The 23,434-nt window shown below is 26.3% G+C and overlaps 1 protein-coding gene across 4 annotated transcripts in view; it reads right to left on the bottom strand.

The window, feature by feature from the left end:
* Positions 1 to 23,434, bottom strand: part of LOC107455009 (F-box/LRR-repeat protein 2) — a 37,834-nt gene that overhangs the window by 6,224 nt on the left and 8,176 nt on the right. For all 4 annotated transcript variants that reach the window (XM_016072401.5, XM_043042102.3, XM_043042107.3 and 1 more), the window contains 12 exons: positions 23,019 to 23,073; positions 19,960 to 20,034; positions 17,953 to 18,047; positions 15,105 to 15,173; positions 13,947 to 14,042; positions 11,133 to 11,259; positions 9,285 to 9,359; positions 6,770 to 6,900; positions 5,200 to 5,260; positions 5,044 to 5,088; positions 3,974 to 4,030; positions 717 to 929 (listed from right to left, as the gene is read on the bottom strand). In XM_016072401.5, coding sequence (XP_015927887.1) covers positions 717 to 929; positions 3,974 to 4,030; positions 5,044 to 5,088; positions 5,200 to 5,260; positions 6,770 to 6,900; positions 9,285 to 9,359; positions 11,133 to 11,259; positions 13,947 to 14,042; positions 15,105 to 15,173; positions 17,953 to 18,047; positions 19,960 to 20,034; positions 23,019 to 23,073 — 1,099 coding nt within the window. The remainder of the gene's footprint in view (positions 1 to 716; positions 930 to 3,973; positions 4,031 to 5,043; positions 5,089 to 5,199; positions 5,261 to 6,769; positions 6,901 to 9,284; positions 9,360 to 11,132; positions 11,260 to 13,946; positions 14,043 to 15,104; positions 15,174 to 17,952; positions 18,048 to 19,959; positions 20,035 to 23,018; positions 23,074 to 23,434) is intronic.

Below are 23,434 nucleotides of genomic sequence, written 5' to 3'. Positions count from 1 at the left end.
CTTGTTACTTACATTATCTGGACTTAATATAATTCTAATTAGTTACACAATATATCAAATGGAAATTACTGTAATCAAATTAAAAATACAGAATTTGTTTGTTTGAATATAGGATTGAAAAATACTTTTTGAAATTTTTATTATTTTTTTTTCAGAATTGAAGGGAATATAGATATTTTTTTTTTCAATAGAAAAAAACCATTCACCAAAACACAATTTTTTTCCACCGAATTTACAAATTTATCACATTTGGCAAGGTGCTAAAGCTTAGCGCCGATCCTGACTTATTTTTTAATTGATGATAAATTTTATATAGCAAATAAAAGGAATCTTAATTAGTTAAATTAAATTACATATGATGTAACTTGGGCATAAATTGTTCTGAAAGAAAGGGGCATAAAAAGTTCTGCTCTAAATATAAGTGGTCTGCAGGGAAAAGACATAAGTAGTTCTGCTCAGAACATAAATTGTTGTGACGTATGCCACAATTTTGAAAAGTTTCTGCTTTAGGGTTATACAAATTGATAAAGCAATATTTTAGGGTGTATAAGTTTATAGAGCAATAAATTATTAAGCAGTATATTCAACATCTTTTGAGTGGCATACTGCCTAACACAGTATGAGTCGTGAATAATATGACATCTTACAAAATTATTTCCAAGATTTTTAGCAATCTTGTAAGAAAAATAAAAGAAAAAAAAATTCTATTAACTTACTCTCAATTTTCTAATTCCAGGTCTAGTAATAAGTTGACAGTCATAAAGTTCTATTCTCTCAAGATTTTGACATGTTATTAGATGATCCAAAGACTGGTCAGAAATAAGTGGACAATTATCCAATTCTAAGACAGATAATTGCTCAGATGAACAAGCACTAGTACCGAGATGCCTGATACCCTCATCGGTTATCAACTCACAATGGGATAGAGACTGAAAATAAAATGTTCCAGAATATAAGTCAAAATTAAAAACAAGAGGGAGATCTCAAAAAGAAAAAATTACTGGGATAAAACACTAATTAAAGAAAAATGAAGGGGGATAAAAGTGAGTGATTTGATGTATTTTGTATAGAAAGTTTTAAAGTTAGTGACAAAGTTTGTATACAGATGACATTGCTTACTAGGAATAACTTTAATAAAACATTATTTTCAAAATAACTACTATTTACAGCAATAATATGATGCAATCTGAAGACAAAATTAGTATATATATATATATATACAGTACAGAACCCATTATCCGGAAATCAGAAAACCGGAAAACCAAATAACCGGAACAAAATTCGATAAATTTTCCCACCACTATAAAAATTTTTTTTTTCCTTATAAAATTTTAGGATTTTTCATTCTTTTTTGAAAGATGTTTACCTTACCATCATTTTGGAAATAATCATTAGTGTATTGCTCCATCGTTTTTTCTTCTTTTTAAGATTATTTCCAAAAAAAAATTTTTTTTAGTTGTGTTTAACAATAAAAAAACGGCTTTTTGTAGCGATTCAGAAAACCGGAAAAATCAGTTATCCGGAATAGCGATGGTCCCGATCGTTCCGGATAATCGGTTCCCTACTGTATATATATATATATATATGTGTGTGTGTGTGTGTGTGAGCTAAATCTACTTATATGGAGTGATCTCACAGGTAGCAAAAAACAATGCTTTAAGCTTTTTTCAGTCAGCAAAAACATTTGTTGGCTAACTTTGTAACAAATCTTCAAACTTGGTGAGAATAAAATAATTAGTTTCCTAGGCAAACAATATTTTTTCGTATCTCAGTCTGCTTCTTTTAAATTTTTTTTTTAAATTGTTCTTTTTTTTTTTTTTTGGAATGATGGTAAGTAGAACTTGCATTTTGTTTAAGGAATGCAATTCCATATTGATTTTGTCTCTGCAAGATTGAAGTTTACTAATACTATGGAATCGACCAAGTTTCAGTTAAGCAATCTATTCAAACTTAGAATGAAATTAGAAATTAATAATTTACAATAGAGAGAAGTATGAAAAAACTAAGTTCTAAGTAACTTGTAAGCGATATGAAATTTAATCTTTTGCAAAAACATTATTAAGAATAATATGAAAATTATGATTTGAAAAAACATATTATTTCTTCAGTTATTTCTTGTAATTATTTATTTTTAATTCCAAAAAATTTGAATGGAAAAAATATAACAAAAACAATGAGTTTTGTCTTAACCGGATTGAATTTTAGTGGCAAATAAAGAAGTGGATGAAAAGTCTCTACCAGACTCCATTGTTGTCAATGATCATCAGACTATGATTATGCAGATACTGCAAAACACTGCTTGTACCTGTTCTTCTTTGTTGAATGTGAAGTTGAAGTTTAATTTTTCAGCATTCACTTAAGTCTGTCATTTGACTATTTATCTTGCTTATCAAGAATTTTGTAATAGAACAACTTTTAACAATTGTTTTCACATTGGTGAAGACTTTTGAGAATAATTCTGCTTGTAACGGATTTACAATTACACACATTAAATCGAATTCTTCGACAAAAACAGTTACTGTTTACATCATAATCATTAGAGCTTTATGTAAACAGTTTGATTTAATTAATTATTAGCATATAAAAAAGATTGCTCAAATTTGTCTTTCAATCTGAGATGATCAATAGTTCTTTTATTACCCTTTTTTTCAATATTTCAGAAGAGCTTCTTTTCTAAATATTTTGCATAGGTACTTTTTCATTATCATATTTTCATCATCCTCTGCCTCCAGAGGGGAAAGACAGGTGATCCAGACATCAGTGAAAGAACTTCAGCAATTCAAAAGTGAAGGATTCTTAACTTTTTTTCCAGATCGTGCAGGATTGAGGTCCTAATTCTGAGGGACTAGACCTATAGACTGCGTGCAGTGCAAGACTGACATTTCTTATTTTTATTATTAACAGTGTATTTGGACAATATAACTCTTGTCATCAATTAAGAATAAATTACATTCACCTGACAGATAAATGTGAAAGTTATAAAATCCTAAATTCTAAACATATCAAGAAAGAAATTGATGTACAAACAATTTTATTGCAGATTTATTAAAAGACAATACTAATTATTCTGAAACTTATTTCATTTATCACTTATGAATTTGAAATAAAAATTATACCAGCAAATTTACAACTGGTGTGGAATAATTATATTAAAATTAAAGCAAAAATAATACATTTACATTAAGCATGCCCATATGTGGCCAATTCATGTTTTGTTCCCCCTTGATTGACAAATACACATATATATTTATTTTGCCTGCTTCATCCTCTATGGTCTTCAATCTTTATACATATTTATCATATGTAACTAAATAATAATATGGTTATTAAACACACTGTTCACACTAAATAAACTTAAAGATACAAAAAAAAATTGTTTTTAAGAAAACAATTTAGATACTTTGATTATTTTGATAATTTATAACCCAATACAAAGGAGAAAAACATACTGAACTCAAACAAGGTTAAAATACTGTAGAAGCCATGTAATAAGCACAAATGGATAAGTTTGAAAAAAAATAATTGTTCTACAATGTTTTCAATTTATTGATAAAGATTTTCCTTCATTAACTACTCGTTGCAACTCAGTTGCTTTTGTATTTTTTTTCTTCATTTTGTGTTTTGTCACAAATGATGCACTTGTTGATGGCTCAAAAACAATAGATTGTTTATTGAAATTATTCTAGTTTATCATATTGCTTTTCATATTATTTAATTAGAAGCTAAAAAAAGACACTATTTCTGTGGGATAATGTAGAAATGTCTCTATGACAAAGTTGTTCCTGCATTGACTACTAGTAGCAATTTAGTTGATATTTTTTATTTTTTCTTCATACTGCGTCTTGGCACAAACGGTCATACCAAAATAAAAGACTGCTCTTTGAAATTGCTTGCTTTAACTAATTTAGTTGTTTCTTATCTTCCTAACATCACAAAGATAACTATATTTTTTGTAGATAATAAAAATACTTACTAATTTTTGTAACCGTGGGCAGCCAGCTGCAAGATAGCAAAGTGTATTGTCCGTAATCTAAAAGAAAAAAAACTTATTAATGATGAATTTTTTGCAGAGTTAATTAAGATTTAATAGAAAGGTTAAGAAATTTTCCTAAAACAAATAAAAAATGACTTGAATTAAAATTTGGTTTCTTAAAGAAGTTAGAAAGGTTAAGAAATTTTCCCAAAACAAATAAAAAATGATTTTGAATTAAAATTTGGTTTCTTAAGTAAAAAAATGAGTTGAGATTTCCAAAACATCTGAAGTTTTAATTCTTTTTCTCCAGAACTTAAGGTTAAACGAAAAAAAAAGAGAAAAAAATGTATAGCAATATCCAATCAATGAAAAGTCTCAATTTTTTTTCTATTTATGTTTGAATTGGATATTTCAATCTCGTCTGTAGGTCTTTTTTCACGTGTTTTTCTAATGATGATTTAATGTAATCCTTTTCTAAATTAAAGAAGAAAATGTTCTGAATAATGACACAATTTTGGTGATTTTTATACTAGCAAGTATATTTACACCAGAAAAGTTAACACAAAATAATTGATGTTTGCCTAGGTATTTCACTGCATATTAATGAATAGTAAATTACTTTTAGTAGAATTATTAGAGTACTGGTTGCAGTTTTTACTAAAATAATAATTCGTATAGAGAATTTTTCTCTTTTTAAAGGCAGTTGGAATTGGTTTATTATAGTTAACATATATTCAAAATTCAAATATTTAATCGAATTACAAACCCATTTATCAAAGGAATTGATGAAATACTAAATACAAACAATAATTTCCAATAGTGGTAACAATTAATTGGTTGCTAAAAACGTTATTTTAAGTTTAGAGAGTATATTTAAGTTCAACTTGACGTGTACCCTTAAGAAAAGTATGCAACAAGGATACATAATAGATTCAAAAGATCAAAGATCTTAAATATGGTGACTGAACCCCTCAAACATACTGAAAGCTGCATATAAACAGCTCTTTTTTTATTTAAAATATATTCTTCTTTAAAGCATGACAGGAAATTTGAAGTTGAAATATACATACCAAAACACACTCTTCTAAATCCATTTTTTCTAAAAAGTGGCAATTCTAGAAGAGGCATAAAAATAAATCATTTTCAAATTTAGAAATAATAAATAAGAAAATTTTACATAAAAAAAAATATCTAAGTAACTAAATGAAAACATAGACTTTTCTTACTTTAGCAAGAGCTTGGAATCCGCCGTCAGTGAATTGAGAGCAACCAGCTACCTCTAATGTTCTGTAAGGAAGTTAGAAAGATTCCAAATCAGACTCCAATATGATATTTTATATCAAATAAGAATAACATTGGATTCACATGAGGTAAAAAAAAAGAGAAGACAATAATTAAAAAATCAGTACAGAACAAAATCAAGCACAAAACTGAAAAGTTAATTAATGAGGCTGAAATAATTCTTTTTTGTTAGTTTTTATTATTTTTTGCCCTTAAGGTGACATAACAATATTAGAATAAGCAAAACAAGTCTTTAGAAGTTCATCCTATCAAAATAAAGATTAACAGCAACATTCTACAATATGTGGCATAATACTCAAGATCAAATCATGATTTTAAAAAATTATCACAATCAAGCACTTTACTCCTGTACTTATACTTTTAGAGACCTATGAAAACATTTAGAAACCTATTTTAATAGGATCTATACTAAAACTATATATTATTGATGAAGTTTTAATAGGTACTAAATGCATTAATATAACACTTTGTTCTTGTATTACTGTTTTAGGTATGTATTAAAATGGTAACAATTACCCTAATACTGGTAGTGCAGATTACCAAAATTAACAATGCATAATTAGCCCAATAATAGCATGACGATTTTAAATGTTTCTCTCATACAAATTAGTATCATTTATCCGCAATTTTGCTTATTAGTACATTTTTTTAAATTCAAATTCCATTGATTTTAAGTTATTTAGTTATATAGAAACACATTTTAAAAGCATAACTATTAACAAAATAAACACATGGTTTTAGATAACTTAAGAAATGCTCTAATGAAGGCAAGATAACTTAAGAAATACTCTAATGAAGGTAGCCTGCTTATGCTACCGTGTTCAAATTGATCACTTAGTGTACTTGACATAACAAATAAAAAATAATTGAATATCAAAAAACTTGCAGTTATCTCATTTTCAGAATAAAATAGAGCTGTAAGATAGCTAACTCCACTAATATTATCTTTAAAAAACTTAAAAAAATAAAATCATCTGAAATTTAATTAAAAATAGTAGCTAACTCTTAACCAATGAGAAAATTCAATTTTCCAAACAGATCTATCAAACAAACTAATCGAAAAGTTCAAATGGATTTTAGGATAGAGGGCTAAATTTATCTCTAGCAGCCACTGTTCCAATTTCAGGACCAATGCAAACAGATCTGGAGTTAAGAGAGAGAGACACACACTGAACTCTTTGCTTTATTACACTAGAAAACTCTATACTCGAAGAATGTTAACATAAAAAATTTAAAAAACAACTGCTAAATTTGTCCTTAGTTGTCCCAAGCTACTGTCAAGATTTCAAGACTATAGTTCTGGAGGTATAAGAGAGAAACACAAACTTACCTCTTTGCTTAATTATTATACATAAATCTATACTTAAAAGTTAGCATAAAAAATTGAAAAACATAATTGCTAACAATATAGTAAAACAGGACAATCAATAGATGTTATTTAAGAAATGTGTGATTATGATATTAACATTAGAATAGTTATAAGAAAATACTGACTTGAGATAGTGACAGCCTTGTCCCAAGGCTATCAGAGAGGTATCAGTGAGATGAGCACAATTAGAAAGACACAAATAGTAAACTTTAGGACACCTTTGGCTGATATATTGCACAGATTCATCAGTAATACTCTGAAAGAAAATAAATAGTCAATATTTATGACTAACCACAAACATTTTTTAACAGAGGAAAAGCTTTATTGAACAGTGGTTAATTCCCAGTTATCCTCCAGGGCATCACACATTTCGTGGAATATCCACAGTATAACCTTGCAGCGAAACGTACAATTAGATTGGGTTGCAAGTAACCACAAACATTTTTTAACAAAGGAAAAACTTTATTGAACAGTTGTCAATTCCCAGTTATCCTCCAGGGCATCACACATTTTGTAGAATATCAGCAGTATAGTCTTGCAGCGAAATGTATTGCACATTGAGAAACACATTGAGAAATAACCAAAGAAAATTTTTGTGTCGATCTATGTCTTCAGTTGGCCATTTAGTGTTTTTACCCCCAAGTTGAACCTTAAAAGTAGATCGAAAAGTACATACATCAAATTAAACATTCTTGAGGACGTATCATCAAGATTAACTGATATTGTATATCAGTTAATCTTGAATGATGTTTTGATTGTAATACTTTCAAAATATAAAGCATTTGTTTAAATACATATGTTGTTCCACGTCCAACAGTATCTGATTGCTTAATTGTATAAATTTGGAAAGTTGCTAATTGGTAAAATATTCCACATTTCGATTTTATTTAGATTGTTTAGAACATATGAATGGGTTTTTTTTTCTTCAGTTTTTGACACAGTTCTTAAAGATTTCACTATACTGTAAATTCTTTTCTTTTATAATTTTTCAATAACACTTTGTCAGCTCTAACCAAAACTACACTGTGTCATGGTTAAACATTGAGAACCATACTTTGATTGGCATTATTATTCCCTATAGCAAATCAAAAATGTTTTTTTCTGATATTAAATATAAAAGCAATGTAAAGTAGAGCGGAACTAAAAATACTTTTTTCACTCATTTTTATTAGGAGAAAAAAGTTGCTGTTATTTTTCATAATTGTTAGTTAGGGTGTTAAATTATCCATTATTGTGCAAATATAAAATTAAACGTTGTATTGGGTAATATCTTGAGGGAATGTTACTTCACTAAGTTTCGTTTTTGCTTAAAATAAGGCTTTTAACTATATTTACAACCTGTTTTTTACTGATATGAAATGTTTATGTACTAAGAACATATTAGATATTTTCTCAAAAAAATTTGGGAAACGTACATTACCATTCTGTAATTACCATATATATATATATATATATATATATATATATATATATATATATATATATATATATATATAGCAAAACCTCCAGGGAAGACCACCTCTGTGTAGTGACCTCCTCTATTTACAACCACTTTAGAGAGGCACAGAATTTTTTCCAGAGACTTTTTGTGAAGAAAAATCTTAGGAGAGACCATTAAAACATTTCCTAGTGACTAGGCAAGTCTCCGCACCAAATGCGGAAAAAGTCAAATAAGGAAACACAAAAAAAAAAAAAAAAAACTTCAAGACAAAAAATATTAACAGATAAAATAAGTAGATTAAAAATATTTGTGTTTGGCTCTTTTTATCTATCTTTGAAAGAGATCCGCAACCTGATGTTGCAGTCAGACTGTACTAAAAACGATGTTATCAATGATTTATTTTTAGAGTTGAAAGTTAAATTAGAAAAAAAAAGTTATTAAAAAAAAAAAAAACTAAGGATCTCAAACAAACAGCTTTTTATAACATAAAATTAAATTCAAACCTTGACAAAAACATTATTGCTTATTTATTTAAATTAGTTCTATCATTCATAATTGGTAAATTTGTTTTTACGAATAATTATATCAGTAGGGGTAATTTTTATTGAAGCTAAATTTTGTTCATCAATCTGCTTTTCATGATGTCAACACAAGGGACGTTTTCACATCAAGAAAATGACACTTAGTAAAAATAAATCGCTGGTAAAAAATCATGCACATTTGATTACATTTTGAAGTCAATAAAGGTAACCCCTAAGAAAGACCAACCTCCATTATCGATCATCATACAGTGGAACAGAGATAGGTCTCTCCCAAGAGGTTTTACTGTATTATGTATGTATGAATACACATTAATATTATCAAGTTTTTACAACTTAAAACTATTAATGAAATTGCAAGAACCACTTAACTTTATTATTCAGAATATATATAATTTATTTATTTTACTGCATTAAAATGCATGGCAGTTAAATTTTTTCATCAACAGAAAAAAATGAAGAATTTCATTGCATTTAATTGAGATTTGAAAAATAAAATAAAAAACTTACAAAGAAACTTATTTATTAATGAAGTTTCTTTCTGCACAGCATTGTCCAAATTAATTTAATAAACGCAAAAATATTTAAAAGAAAAAAAAAAACTCTTAAAATTTAGGATGAAAAATAAAACCCATGGCAAATAAAAAATAATATACTTACATTGCACCCTAATAAGTTAATAACTTGAAGATCTGGACAAAATTTTGTTAACTCCTTAATAGCATCATCCCCAATCTAAAAATATACATTACAATTAGACAACTTCAGTTTCCACTTGCCATTCTCTTCATTTCAGGTAAATATTTATACTACTAACATTATAATACTTATATTACTACTGGGAAATAGCAATGAAACCCTGACTAACATTGCTATTAGAAAGGAAATACTAAGTAGCGGCAAAAGATACCTGGAGATATATTTCTTTCAATAATTTAACACAATTTATGTATATATATTTTTAAGTCATAGAACTATTTTGCTTTTCATAGTACTATTTTGTTTTTTTTTGTAATCTGATTTTAAACACTTAAAATAAATTTTTTTTATTATTTTACTATTTCTATATTTAGGTACTGATTACAGGTAGGGTCGTTAAGACCCATATTTTGATGACAATTACATTTTTGGCCTCCTTTCCTCTTGAAAGGCATTTTTTTGTGGGTTAAAAGTATTTTTTTTTATTTGTATTGTAATAGAACAATAAAAAATATATAATAATAAAATGTCAATATATTATGATATAAATGTTAATATATGATAATAAAAAAATTAAGTCTATGTATCAATCCTTTTCCTCTGTTATTTTAACATCTAACATTTATTTTAAACTTAAATAAAAATTGTATCCTCATTTCTCAAAATCGACACATTTAAAAACAAATTTATGTTGAGCAAGAAATATTGTATTAGATTAATAATAATGTTTGAGAAAAAAAAAAAGAGCTTTTTAATATTTTTTATTTTAAACATATATTTTAATGTTTTAAAGGTTCCCCCCCCCCCAATTTTTAAGAGCATCTAAAAAGATTTTTCAAGCCATCATAATCTTTTGTGATCACAGTCTGGGAAAGACGAAATGCAATAAGCAATGAACAACAATCCCAGTTACTAGATAGACAAGGGTGAAATACTAGATATTGACTGTTACTATACATCTAATGAGAAGCTAAGTGAATTTTCTTATTTTCACTAAAGTAACAAACAAAATTATATGTAATTAATCCCTTTTATTTATTAAATTCACCCCTTCCACATCTATATTTTTTATAAATAATCAAATCAAGTTCAAATAAGTTACATTATGAGCTATCTACACAAAACTTGGGCAGAGGACAATTATTCTAAGACAGATGAAGTGGTACAATTTAATAGTTTAAAATTTAGTTAGAAAGCCAACCCCTTTTATTACTGAATGAATATTTAATTTTATCAGATACAAAATTAGAAATGTATATTCATTGATATATATACAAGTTTTACTTTTTTGCTATATTATATAATTTTATAGCATTTAAAACTTAATTTAAAATTACTAGCGACTATTCTTATTATTAACATATTATAGATGAAAAACCATTAAGATTAACTTCTATATTGTTTGATAAGCAGATAATGTATAGTCATATAGGTCACTTTTAATATCCTAGACCTGGATTAAACTGAATAAAGAATAAAATTGAAGAAATTAGGAATGCAAAATAAATAGAAAAAAAAAATAATTATATTGAAAGTGTCAAATAGTTCTAGAAACAGGTTTGTCAAAAAGGTAAAGGGAAAAAACACCTAACAAATTAGGATTGTGACAACTGTGCTTTCATGAATAACACAAACCCCTTATGGTGTTCAAAGTACCATGAAATGGTTCAAGGAAAATAAAAACTACAAACATTTTCAAACAAGTAAACATTAATAGAAATCTTACTTATTAAACTAATTTTTCTATTCAATATAATAAGATAGGTAAATTTGTGGTCAAAATAAATATTTTATGAAGTTTAAACTCACCAAGGAACAACCTTTACAAAGAAAAACTTTTAATTTTCGACATCCCTGAGCTAATGCTTCTACTCCAGCCATTGAGACTTGGTCGCACCATGAAAAATTGACATGCTCCATATTCGGACATCCTTCCCTAAAATAAAAATAATTAAAAAAAATTTATATAAATAAAATATTGGTTGCAAGTTTATACTATGTAAAACAAGTCACAAGTTTTTACTATGTTCAGGGTATCTGCTACATTTTAGATTTTCAAATTCATGACTTTTCATGACTAATTTCTAGAATTTTTTATGACTTAATGAAGTTACTATTTTTTCCGACAAAAACACATCAAGGAATTTAAAAAAACAAACACTATAATAACATAAATTGAAATGATAGGTATAACCAAAACTGTTATACTCTGCATCGTGATATTTAAAGATTTTAAATTTAAAAAAACAGAGTAAACAAAGAGTTGAAGCAATAAAATAGCTGAAAAAATACAAAAGCAAAATTTTTTTTTTTTGCAGAATTATATTCTAAAGATACTTTTTTTGTTCATCTGAAAGGCAAGAAATACTCCCGATTTTTCTGTCTCATTTCGGAATTAAACAAAAATTCGCCAACGACTGGCTTGCTTCAGCTAGAATTTTAAATTGATAAAATAAAAAATAAATAATAACAAAAGCTCTGAAATCACAGAAGTTTAATAGATAATTTGCTCTAGAAATGATGTTTTTTCTTTCATTTTTTGAAAGAACACCATAACTTTTAAAGAACATGATAAAAGCATTTTATATTTTAATAAAATATGACTGTGAGTGGGGATTTCATTAAAAATTCTGATATTCAGAACATCATGAAACGCACCAACATTTTAAAATTCCATTTTAAAATTAGATTTTTCAGCGACCTAAATCCATGACTTTCCATGATTTTCTTTAAAAAAACAGTTAAAATCATAACATTTCATGACAAATTTTGTTCAATACAGAAATTCATGATTTTCCAGGTGCGCAGATAGGAAAAGACATGTTTTTATTTTATTTTCACCCACACTGAAAAGCTGTAAAGCCAGTTTACAATTTAAATCTTAACTTATGATACTTATGCATTTCATTCACACTTTAAGAAAAAAAGAAAACCATAAAAAATAATTAAATTTAAGTACTTACATTGATTTATTAATATTCACTAATGCTTACATGATTTTTAAGGTAAAACCTTAAAAAAAATCAGAGAAGTGTCAGGCATTACTTAATATGTGTTTTATTTTCAAGTTCAGTATAAACTCGAAAATCTGGAATTCTAAAATCCAGAAAGCTCTGAAATCCCTACTTTTTCAACATGTAATGGGGAAAAGTTAAATACCTGTTAGTTATTACAATTTTAAATTAGAGGTAAGATTCATAAATTCATGTACCTTAATTAGACTGCTTTTAAAAAAATAGACTGAAGATCTGGGAATCTGTAACAATAACTGTTAAAGAAAGATCAAAAAAACAAAGTGAATTTATGATGAATTCATGGGGTGTCTATTCAATGCGATTGTCTTAATACTGCTGTTTCATTAAAAACAACAGGATTTCAAAAAGTCTATGATTCTCTCAGTAGTATTGTTGTATTAAAAATGTCCAGATTTTGAAAAAAAGTCAGTAGCTGAAAAAATGGTCAATCAGACAATGCAGTTGTGGTGAAACCATCTCAAATATAATATATTGTAAAAAATAGACTTATAATCGTGACTTGAATTTTATGTGCTGAAATTATGTATAAATATCAGGGTTTTAAGAACAAAATGGAAATCCGTAACAACAGTTGGATAAACAACTGAAAAACCGTGAATTCAAAATTCGTGTAATGTGATAGCATTCTATTGAATACATCAGCATTTTTAAAACTAAATTGAAACACGCTGGAATAGCTGTAAAAAAAAAAAAAAAAAAAAAAAAAAAAACGCATAGCAAAACGCTGCAAATTTACAATTTTAATTTTTGAAAATTGAGAAAAAGATAACTCAATTGCATCTCCTGATATTTGACGGGTCATAATGATGTATTAAAATACTGGGATTTAAGAAAAACAATGCAGAGATTTAAAGAATAACTATAAAAAAAAGAGCAATAGATCATGTGGGTTTACAATGGAATCAAGCATTTGTTAATAATTTTGTGCCTGTAACTTAGGCTTCTCTATTAATTTACCAAAAATAAAATACCTAAAATCCGGAATTTCCCAAAATCCTGATTTTTCAAACCCCCAAGCATTAAGAATTTTGAAGTTATACTGAATTCAATTATATTTAAAGAATTGAAGGTGAAATTTTTCTATTTTTATGTATTTTCCAATATAACTTTGTAGAAAATAATAATGATTTAGTTTCTCGTTCCGACAAGAGAGAAATATTAGCTAACAGAAGGTGGTAGGAAAATTGCAAGAAAATTATATCGCTATGCTTTACTCTATAAATATAATAAAATAAAAAAAGTGAAGTAAAATTACAAATCTTTAATTAGAATACCAAAACAGACATTTCTATAAATGTTAAATAGAAATTTAGTTAAGTTGTATTTAAATAATTTTTTAATACAACATACAATAAAGCCATCAAATTCAGACATTGGGGATAGCAATGAGCTCCATCATTCTGGATAATCAGTTTTCTACTGTATATTCACAGTTGCTTATGAATTTTTTTTGTAAAGCCGGGTGTTCCGCAAAAAGAAGTTCGATCTTTTAGAGTTCCATACCCGAAAAAAAATTGGAAACCACTGGATGAAAAAATTTTCGAAAAGAGAAAAATTTAAAGGGAACTAGAAAAAAATTAATACAAACCCAATGGCTTTGAGGGATGCATCAGTCATCTGAGAACATGATCCTATATCTAGATGAAGCAGTTTTGGGCAAAACTTACTTAGATGCTGACAAGTACTGAAGGAAGAAATACGTTAGTAAACTATTTTGAAAAAGAAAGCAAAAAAAGAAAAAAAGACTGAGTAAACATTGATTTTTAAATTAAATTTGGAAACATAAATGAATTTAGAAATTTTTTTTTGACAATATTTAATTCAAAGTTAATAAAACATTAACAAAAACTCAATTGCGTTTTTCCCCCTTCAATCTAATATTAATTATTTATAAAAAGATTAAGTATTTTTAATATTTATTTTTAGCTGTAGTAGCTTTGATAAATCTTGGCAAAATTAAAAAAATCGCATTAAAGCAGAATAAGATAATATTTCATGAAACATGCCAAAATATTAATTAGATTTCATTTAATGATAAAATACTGTAATTATATAATTACTATATTATTATGTACACTATTATATAATATAAATATATTATATGTAATATTATATGTATAATATTATATGTATAATATTATATGTATAATATTATACATATACATGTAATATTATTACTATCTTAACGATTATTATTAGTATTATTTAATGAAACATTCCAAAATATTATCCAATTAATAAATCATATGATTCTCCATAGATTAATATGGGAGATACGGAAAATAAAATCTTATTCCAAAGCACAATAATGTAATTATACATACATAATTAATTTTTATTTGATTACTTACTGATTAAATAGAAATCGATAGCCTTGTACATAATCTCATCACAAATTTTGTTTTTAGTTTCAAAATAAAAACTAGTATAATACATAAATTATAGGACAGTTGAAACCCCAGGCAAAGTAAATTGATTAGTTAGTCTTTAAAGTGTAAGATAAAAAAGAATAATATTTAATTCAAATCCTTTATGAGGTTTTAAATGAAAAACTTTTTAAAAGTTATTCACATTTCAAAGAAAAATTATTTTAAATAACATTAACCTTTTAAAATTACAAGTAAATAACAAAGCAAAATTGTTTACTTACTTACAGTATATTTTAATAATATAGTCCATTTAATAATTAAAATGAAAGGAAACTTCATTTATTGTAAAATTAATATATTATGCAAAATTAACATACCTGTCAGTTAACTTCTTGCAATCATTTAAGTTCAGTTCCTCAATGTGATTACAATTTTGTGCAAAAGTCCTACAAAAGTACCATTATTTAAAATATGATACAAGATTTACTTGCATAAAAGTTAATAAAATATAATCATTGAAAAGAATACTTCAAATATTATTATTAAAGAAGTAAATTGATCTGCACATAAAAAATGGGATTTATTGAAAAAATATTACTGAAAAGTAAAGGTTGTTCATGAAATAGAAAATTATGACTGTTCCATAGATCCAAAATATCTAGGAATATAGATCCAAAATCTGTATAGTATAGATATATATATGTGTGTAATATAGAAAGTATCATACAAGTCTATCTATATTAATTCATAAATAAAATTAGATCATCTCATTAATTTTAAAACAGAAATTGTTTTTCACAAAGAGCCATAAAAAGTCAAGATGCCAATTAAAGCCTATTTTCTGACATTGATGGGTAATAATTGTTATAAAAATACTCATTAAGAAGATCCCAAAAATTCCCTATAGAATGAATGATGCCATGTTTTTGATAAAATCAAGATCTATAAATTTTCACGATTGAATGACATTTGATTAAGTTAAGGACATTCTTGCAATCAATTCCCTTTCAGAATCCTTGGTTAAATAGCGGGATCCATCGAAAATGCATGGCTTTTTTCATGATGTAACTGCTAGCAAAGCTAAACCGAACTTTGGCCAAACCCCAAAACTCTGATTGGGGAAACCTGTTTCGTAAATAATTTGTCATAAGATACTAAATAAAACTTAAAAGAAACCTTGTGACTTGTTTATGAAAAGTACATGTTTTTTCTTCAAACAAGATTACAAGATCTTACACATATTAAAAAATAAAATAGTATGCTCTTTTTAATTATTGTCTATCAGTTTATAAATAATAGGCTGCTTTCAATTATCTTATATCAGGGGATCAGAAGCTTAGGCATTCACCTCCCAATGAGAGGCCCAGTTTCAAATCCCAAGGGTGCGTGATTGATATGAATACTGCATGGACCACAATGTTGACATTAAATATCTTCAGTGGTAGACGGATCATGAGTTAGAGTCCCCTTACCATCAGGCTAACTGTGGGAGGTTTTCATGGTTTTCCTCACCATGTTACACAAACGTGGGTTAGTTCCATCAAAAAGTCCTCCACGAAGGCAAATTTCTCCTAATACTTGATCCAAGAGTTCCTGTGTGTTCCAGATTGGGTTCAAAATTACAAAGCTACGGAGTTGAACACCAAATCAGAATTGAGTTGGTTGTTCAATGCTGGTTATAAAATATAAAAATAAAATTATCTTCTATCAGTTCAATAAATATATTTGCTGAATGTACACTTAGCTGAGTAAAACAGTTTGAAGCAAAAATGCTTGCAAGTAAAGTCGATGAATAATTTTAAATTGAGTGAACATATAATAAATTTAAGTGCATATTCTGAGTATTAATGTTCACTTGATTGAGGAATCTTTATCCTTCTCTAAAGTATTTCAAATTGAACAAAATAACTGCAACAAATTCCAAATAAACCTGCCTGAATACTAAAATAAAATATATTCCATTTTTTTTAACAGAATGTTCTTAGGTTTTTGCATAAATAATCAATATTATAAGGCTTCTTCTGCAAGAAAATCCCTGTGTCTTTATTTGTAAGTTTCTTTAAACATAAAAAGAAAATTGAAGAAACTATTTTAGCAAGATTTTACCATTGGTATTAAAAGAACTTTAAAATAATTATACATCAATAACAAATATGACAAAATTCCAAAAAATTTCGAGAACTTTTACTAATTAGCTTTTATTTATTTTTTTCATAAAAAAAAAAAAAAAAATTATTGCTTCAAGGAATTACTTTAGAAAAAAATTGTGATATGTCAATGATCTTACACATATGCTTGCTGTGCTGATGAAATATTATAAAAAAAATTTATTATGTCATAATATTTTTATGTTTTTTAAATATTTTTATCAAAATATTACATCCAGATATGTTTTTCTCTAAAATTTATTAGTAATACATGTTTTTCTCTAAAATCTATTAGTAATACATGTTTTTCTCTAAAATTTATTAGTAATACATGTTTTTCTCTAAAATTTATTAGTAATACATAAGAGAAAGTCAATAGCCAGTAGCAGGACTATTATATTAAAAGATTTTTAAATTTAAATCATAATATTTATGACATAATACACTTTTTTCATTATATTCTCCCCAGAGGCATAAGCAAAATTAAGCAAAGATTTGGAAATGTTTTTCATTTTATTTATTAATAAAAATGGTTAACAACCCATATAATAAACAGTCATTATAAAATTATAGTAAACGTATTGTATTGCTTTGGTTGGTTGAATGTATTAAATACTGAACAGAAATTTTAAAAAAAAATGAATGAAAAGGTGAAACAAATTAGATAAAAAGCAGTTTGTAGTTAAAAAATAGTTTGTGAAATCAAAATCCAGCAAAAATTACAAAAGAATTTAGTTTCTATGATCAAATGAGTGCGGAATTCAGATTAATGATCACAATTAAGTGTGTTATCAAAGTTCATGATATCAGGGTTCAAATGCAGTTAGTGCATTTTTTTTTTAATTATACCTATGATCCCCTTTATGAAAATTCTAGCATAGTCCTAACATGCTTTTCTTTTGATTAAAGCTTTTACATTGAAAGGAAATTCTGCTGTTATAGAGTTACATGTTCAATATAGACAGTATATCATTTTAAGAAATAATATTAATTGAATCTTATAAATTCAAATGTTAAGCTAAAGTTGTTAATTTAAAGTTATAAAGTAAAAACAGGTACAAATGTTTCTGAAACATACTTAAGAGCTGCATCTTCTACACTTTGACAGCCTCTCAAGCTTAACTTCTTTAAGAAGCCTCCACATCGTTTTGAAATATTTTCCACAACAATTCCCTAAAACCCAAATTGTCATAGATTATAAATTGTCTTAATTAAACTTAAAAGAAATGCAATGGCAGAAGAACTGTTAGTAGCATATATCCTACAAAATAATTATTACTCTTTAAAAAAAAAAAGAGAAAAACTTAGACTTAGTACAATATTTTTCTTAAAAAACAAAGAAAAATATTGTACGTAAATCAAATTTAGAATAAAAACTTTAGTCATAAGTTGTTTTCTCAAACTCTAAATTTAATTTTTGATTAACTTAGATGCACCTTAACAAAAACAATATTAGTTAAATGGTCAGGTAAATTTAGAGTTATTGAAGAAGTAGTGTTTATTGAAGAAGACTGCTAAGTCAATACAAAGGATTCTTGAAATTAACAAATATTTTTTTACATGCATAATACTTACAAGTAACTTTATTAAATTTAAAACTTAATAAAAAAATAATAAAAATAACATTAGAGGTACATATAAAAAAAATGCATTCTGGGAAGTCTCTATAACTCCCATTTGATTTTTCTAGAATTTGGCAAGATTCAAAAGCACTGCATAATATTGTAACACATGTTTATAAACAACACAGTGTAACCTTGTTAATTTGAAATGGTGTGGGAAGAATTCTCAAAACGGTGTTGAAGAAGTTTTTTAAATTATGCTAATATGAATCCTGACAGTGTTAAAATAATTACAATAGTGTCTCAATAATTCAAGGAGGAATTAAAATTCAATAAATATTTAAATAAATGGAAACAAAGCCATTTTTAAATTTCAGTATTTAATTGAAAATATATCATATTTAAAGAAAGTTTACTTACATTAGATGATTAGGGTACATTTTCTGAATTACACCAAGTTACAATATTCATTATATTACCGCACCAGGTTAATTGTACTTTAAAATAATTGTCTACTATTTTTTTGTCTAAACAAACAATTTATATATTTCAGTGTTTAACACACATTATAATTTTTTAATGTTTAGTCATAGTAAAACAAAACGTAGTAATCCTTCCACTTGTTGTGTATTATTTGGGAACAAGACCGATCTTCATTTCACAAGTTTGATTTTATGGGAAACTTGAACAATTGAGACTTGAACTATCGAGACTTTAGGGTATATTAAAGATAAAATAGAAAAATACTTTTTTACATACACAATTTTTATTATGATTAATATTTTGTACATCACTTGAGTAAAACTGGCAATATAATGGATGCTACATTAAAAAGTAAATAATGATGTGTTAAAATAAAAAATAAGATGTTTGGCTGAAATTTTTCACAAATATGTATCGTATTTGTCAAAACAAGAAGAAAAATATTTACCAACTTAAAGATTATACAGCTTCCTATGTTAATCATGCAATAAATAGAAAAACAGCATGATTCATGGAAGTTTTGAAACTGGATGTCAAATCATCAATTGCAAGCTTGTAAGAATTAAAAAGGAGAGCTTTACTTATGCTAATGTGTAAACCATATAATGTGCTTATAATTTTCAATGTAATTTTTTATAAATACAATGGATATAAATTATCTTTTAAAAATTAACATCAAAATTTAGGATAATGAGAAATTTCGTAAATTTAAATAATATGTGTCAAAAGAAGAAATGAAATAACTACCCAATTTCCAGACTATGAAGCTTTGCATGTTAATTATGCAAAAGGTTCCCAAAACCTCTAATGGATGCTAGTCAGACTTAAAATGCAAGCATTACTCATGCTTATGTGTAAGTAATAAAATGCAGTTACAATCAGCTCGAAGTAATTTTTCATAAATATAATGGCTATAAAAACATCTTTTTAAAATTTTAAATCATGGATTTTAGATAAGAAATTTTGTTAGCTGAAAGAGATAAAGGACTACTTTGTTCAGAGCAACATTGTTTTATTGTTAATAAAAAAAGAAAATATACTTCAATATCAGTTTGAAAGTTAAACAGGTCGATTCTCTGCCAGTTGCTGCCATCTAGTGCAAGTATATTCCAAGCCTAGAAGTTGTAAATAAAGAGAATCACAAATTTAATGGACAAATTTTTGAAATGCTTAAATGTAAAATTAATTTACAAGATTGATACACATACAAAGTTAAAAAAATGTTGGAAAAAAATTCCTATTGGATTAGATAATTAAAGGAAGAAATACATTCTTTTAATATAATGGAATATAGAGATGTGATATCCTTAATTCCTAACTCTTAGAAGACTCACACCACAAAATAGAAAATAAGCTTTAGTGGGTAATAAATAAATGTGAATGTGGCATCTTCTGAAAATAAATCTTCCTCACAAATCATAATTTTACAACATACCAAATAGAACAATTTTGGTTTTACACAAATAGAACAATTGTGGCTTTTGATGCATTGTATGTAATTTAAAATTATAAAAAAAAATTAGAGAAAGGTTTTAAAAACATAATTTAAATTAAAAAGTAATTTTTAATTATTTGTTTTCTTCACTCTTTTAATTTTACAGTATTTATTAGAGCTAAATAAATAAATAAATAGGTTCATAAATATTTATAAGCGTATAGAAGATAAAAGATACACTATGCTAATTTTTTTATGAAATTTAGGCAATAGAAAAAATATTCAATTGCTAAGAAAGCGTGTCAACTTGCTCGCCAAAAAAATTTAACATTTGAAACATAATGCGCTTACTACCGATACACGAATGTTATTTTGATTTATCAAGCTGAAGTAAAGAAATCACTATAAAAAATTAAAATTCACCTTAGGATAAATCAAATTTTGTTTTCAAAAATGAAGTCCTTCAAAAGAAATGAAATTATTGTACTGTAACTGGATAAATTAACATATTTCAGTTACACAACTCATTTGAAAAAATAAAAAGATGGAGAGATTCATAGAACATTCTGAGGTCATGGAACTTAAATGAATCTTTCGATGAAAAATGTAGAAATGTCTGTTGACTTAAATATGAAAGTTAGCAATGTTTCCCATAAAAAAGTTACACGAAATTGTAAATATATGAATATAAAATAAATTGTAAAATTCAATGTTAACTGAAATGCTATTAATCCTTTCAGTACAACTACTTTCTATTGGCAGTGGCCACAAAATGTTCTCTGGGTACAAGGTTTGGTATATAAAACCATTTCTTTTTGGTGATTGCAAAACAGGTTATTTACAAGATATGATCCTGAATTATGGAGCAAACATCAAGTTTATGGCCAACAATGTCACAGTATGTAAGTATCCAATAAAGGGTAATTGTCCAATCATTAGTTTAAAGTTAGTCAAAATATTCTAGCTACATTCATATTTCCAATTCCAAATGAAAAAGTATTAAAAATAAATAAATTTATTTTTCGGTTTCTCACCATTTTTAAATTCTAGATAAATTAGGATAAAAAAAATACCTCTTCAAAATTTAATAGATTTTGTTTTGATAACAAATCAACAAGAATTTGTTTCATTGAACAAACAACATTTCAACAGAATACATTTTATTACTAAACTTTTTTTTAAAAATAAAACCTATCATAAGGAAAAAAAGTGTGAGATGGCATGTTGCAACAATCATAAGAAATCAAAATTAATAAAAAAAAGTTAATTATTCATTGTTAGAAATTGTTTTTTACAATGTTAATTAGCGATTTTGATGAAGATTTTTTCAAAGATATCTAAGCAAATAAGAAACAATTTATAAATTAGATCAATTTAAAAAATATCAATTTCAAATTAAATATTTTGTTAAAAAGCAGACTTTGAAAAAAAAAGAGGGCATAAAGACAGTATTATTTAAATAACAGAGGATCTAGTAAAAGCCACTTAAAAATCATAGTATGACTTTTCTCGAAATACCTTCACCAAAGTACATAAAAACATTTAATATTAAAAAAATATTGTTTTAATGAAATAACATTCAGTAGTCAGAAAAAACAACAATTTGCTACAAAAACTGTAGAAAAGTAAAGTTTAACACTAGAACACCATTAAAAAGACATTACACAATATATGCGCCTCAGTATTCCCATTGCAAAACAGGTTACTTACAAGATATGATCCTGAATCAATATTTAAGATTCAATGAGGAAATGACCCAGGGAAAGAGTTCATTAATATATCATAATCTACAAAACCGAAACAGAAAATAGTCGTGTCACCACTTTTGAAAATTATGCATTAACTTTCTAAAAAAAAATAAAACTTCTAAGCCTAATGAATAATTTATATTCATTGTTAATGTGAAAAGCTAATTACAGGGTTCATACAGAGATCAGAAGAAATCCAAGAAGTATCCAAGGAGTCCAAAATGTAAAAACTTTGCATAAAAGATAACCAGACTGTTTTTTTTTTTTTTTTTTTTTTTAAAAAAATCAAAAAGCAGTCACTATAAAGAACTTGCAAAAATGCATATTTTGCATAAGATATTTTTTGCTGGCCCTTTTGAAATAAATTTTGACTTTGTCAAACTTCATCAAGAAAAATAGATAAAGTTATCACTTTCACACATAAATAAATACATTTTCCAGCTTCAAATATTTTAATAAATCTTGTTAAAGTACATAGTACAGATGTTAAAAAAAAAACAGTAAATCATTAATTAAGTTTGCTTGTAACATGTAAAATTAAAATTAGTTGCTGTTATTTTCTTCCTCTAACTCTTGCAATTCAAATTTTTTTTTCTTTTAAAGTTTTTCTTAAACTATTAGATTTTGACAGCTAAGGCATATTATTTCATTCTCTTGCTTGGACAGCAAATTCATCAGCAGACTTAGTAAGTTCATCTATGGAACACAATAATGTAAGGAGTTTCTAAGGACTAATTTGGAAATCTAAGTAGTTCCAAGTACTCCTTGGAGACCTTTTTATTTCCAAGGAGTTTCTAAGGAGTATAAAGAGTCTGTACGAACCCTGGCTAATTATATAAATTTATCAAAAGAAATAATTTAAATCATTTTAAATTAATGCAATTTAACTACACAGATTTTATTAAATATAATGTACCTTTGAAACTTGAGCACATCGACATAATGATACTACATCTAGATATGAAAATATCCTGCAAATGAAATAAAAATATAATACCGAAAAATATTTACATAAGAAATTTTTAGTCTGAACTGTTTATACCATTAGTATTTAATTTATTTCGCATCAAGTTTGTCAAAAATTAATGTATATGGCATTGATGCCATTTAGAAGAAATTTTACAAAATAGTTCACATCCGATATTGTACATCAGTAGCAATTAATTTTATCATTTGTGTTTACAAAACAGCTAGTTACTTTTCTTTTTTTCTGCGTCCCTTTAATTCCCCTTCGTCAAATTTAATTTTTTCAATAATTTTTAAACTCTTTTACATTTATGCAAACTATAAATACCAAATACATAATTTACTGACATTTGTGATGCTACTTAT

The sequence above is a fragment of the Parasteatoda tepidariorum genome, chromosome 10, assembly GCF_982258835.1.
Source record: "Parasteatoda tepidariorum strain Cologne lab strain chromosome 10, Ptep-v5.0, whole genome shotgun sequence".
Lineage (NCBI taxonomy): Eukaryota > Metazoa > Arthropoda > Arachnida > Araneae > Theridiidae > Parasteatoda > Parasteatoda tepidariorum.
Note: the sequence above shows the minus strand (reverse complement) of the source record. Positions and strands in the feature narration are given on the sequence as shown.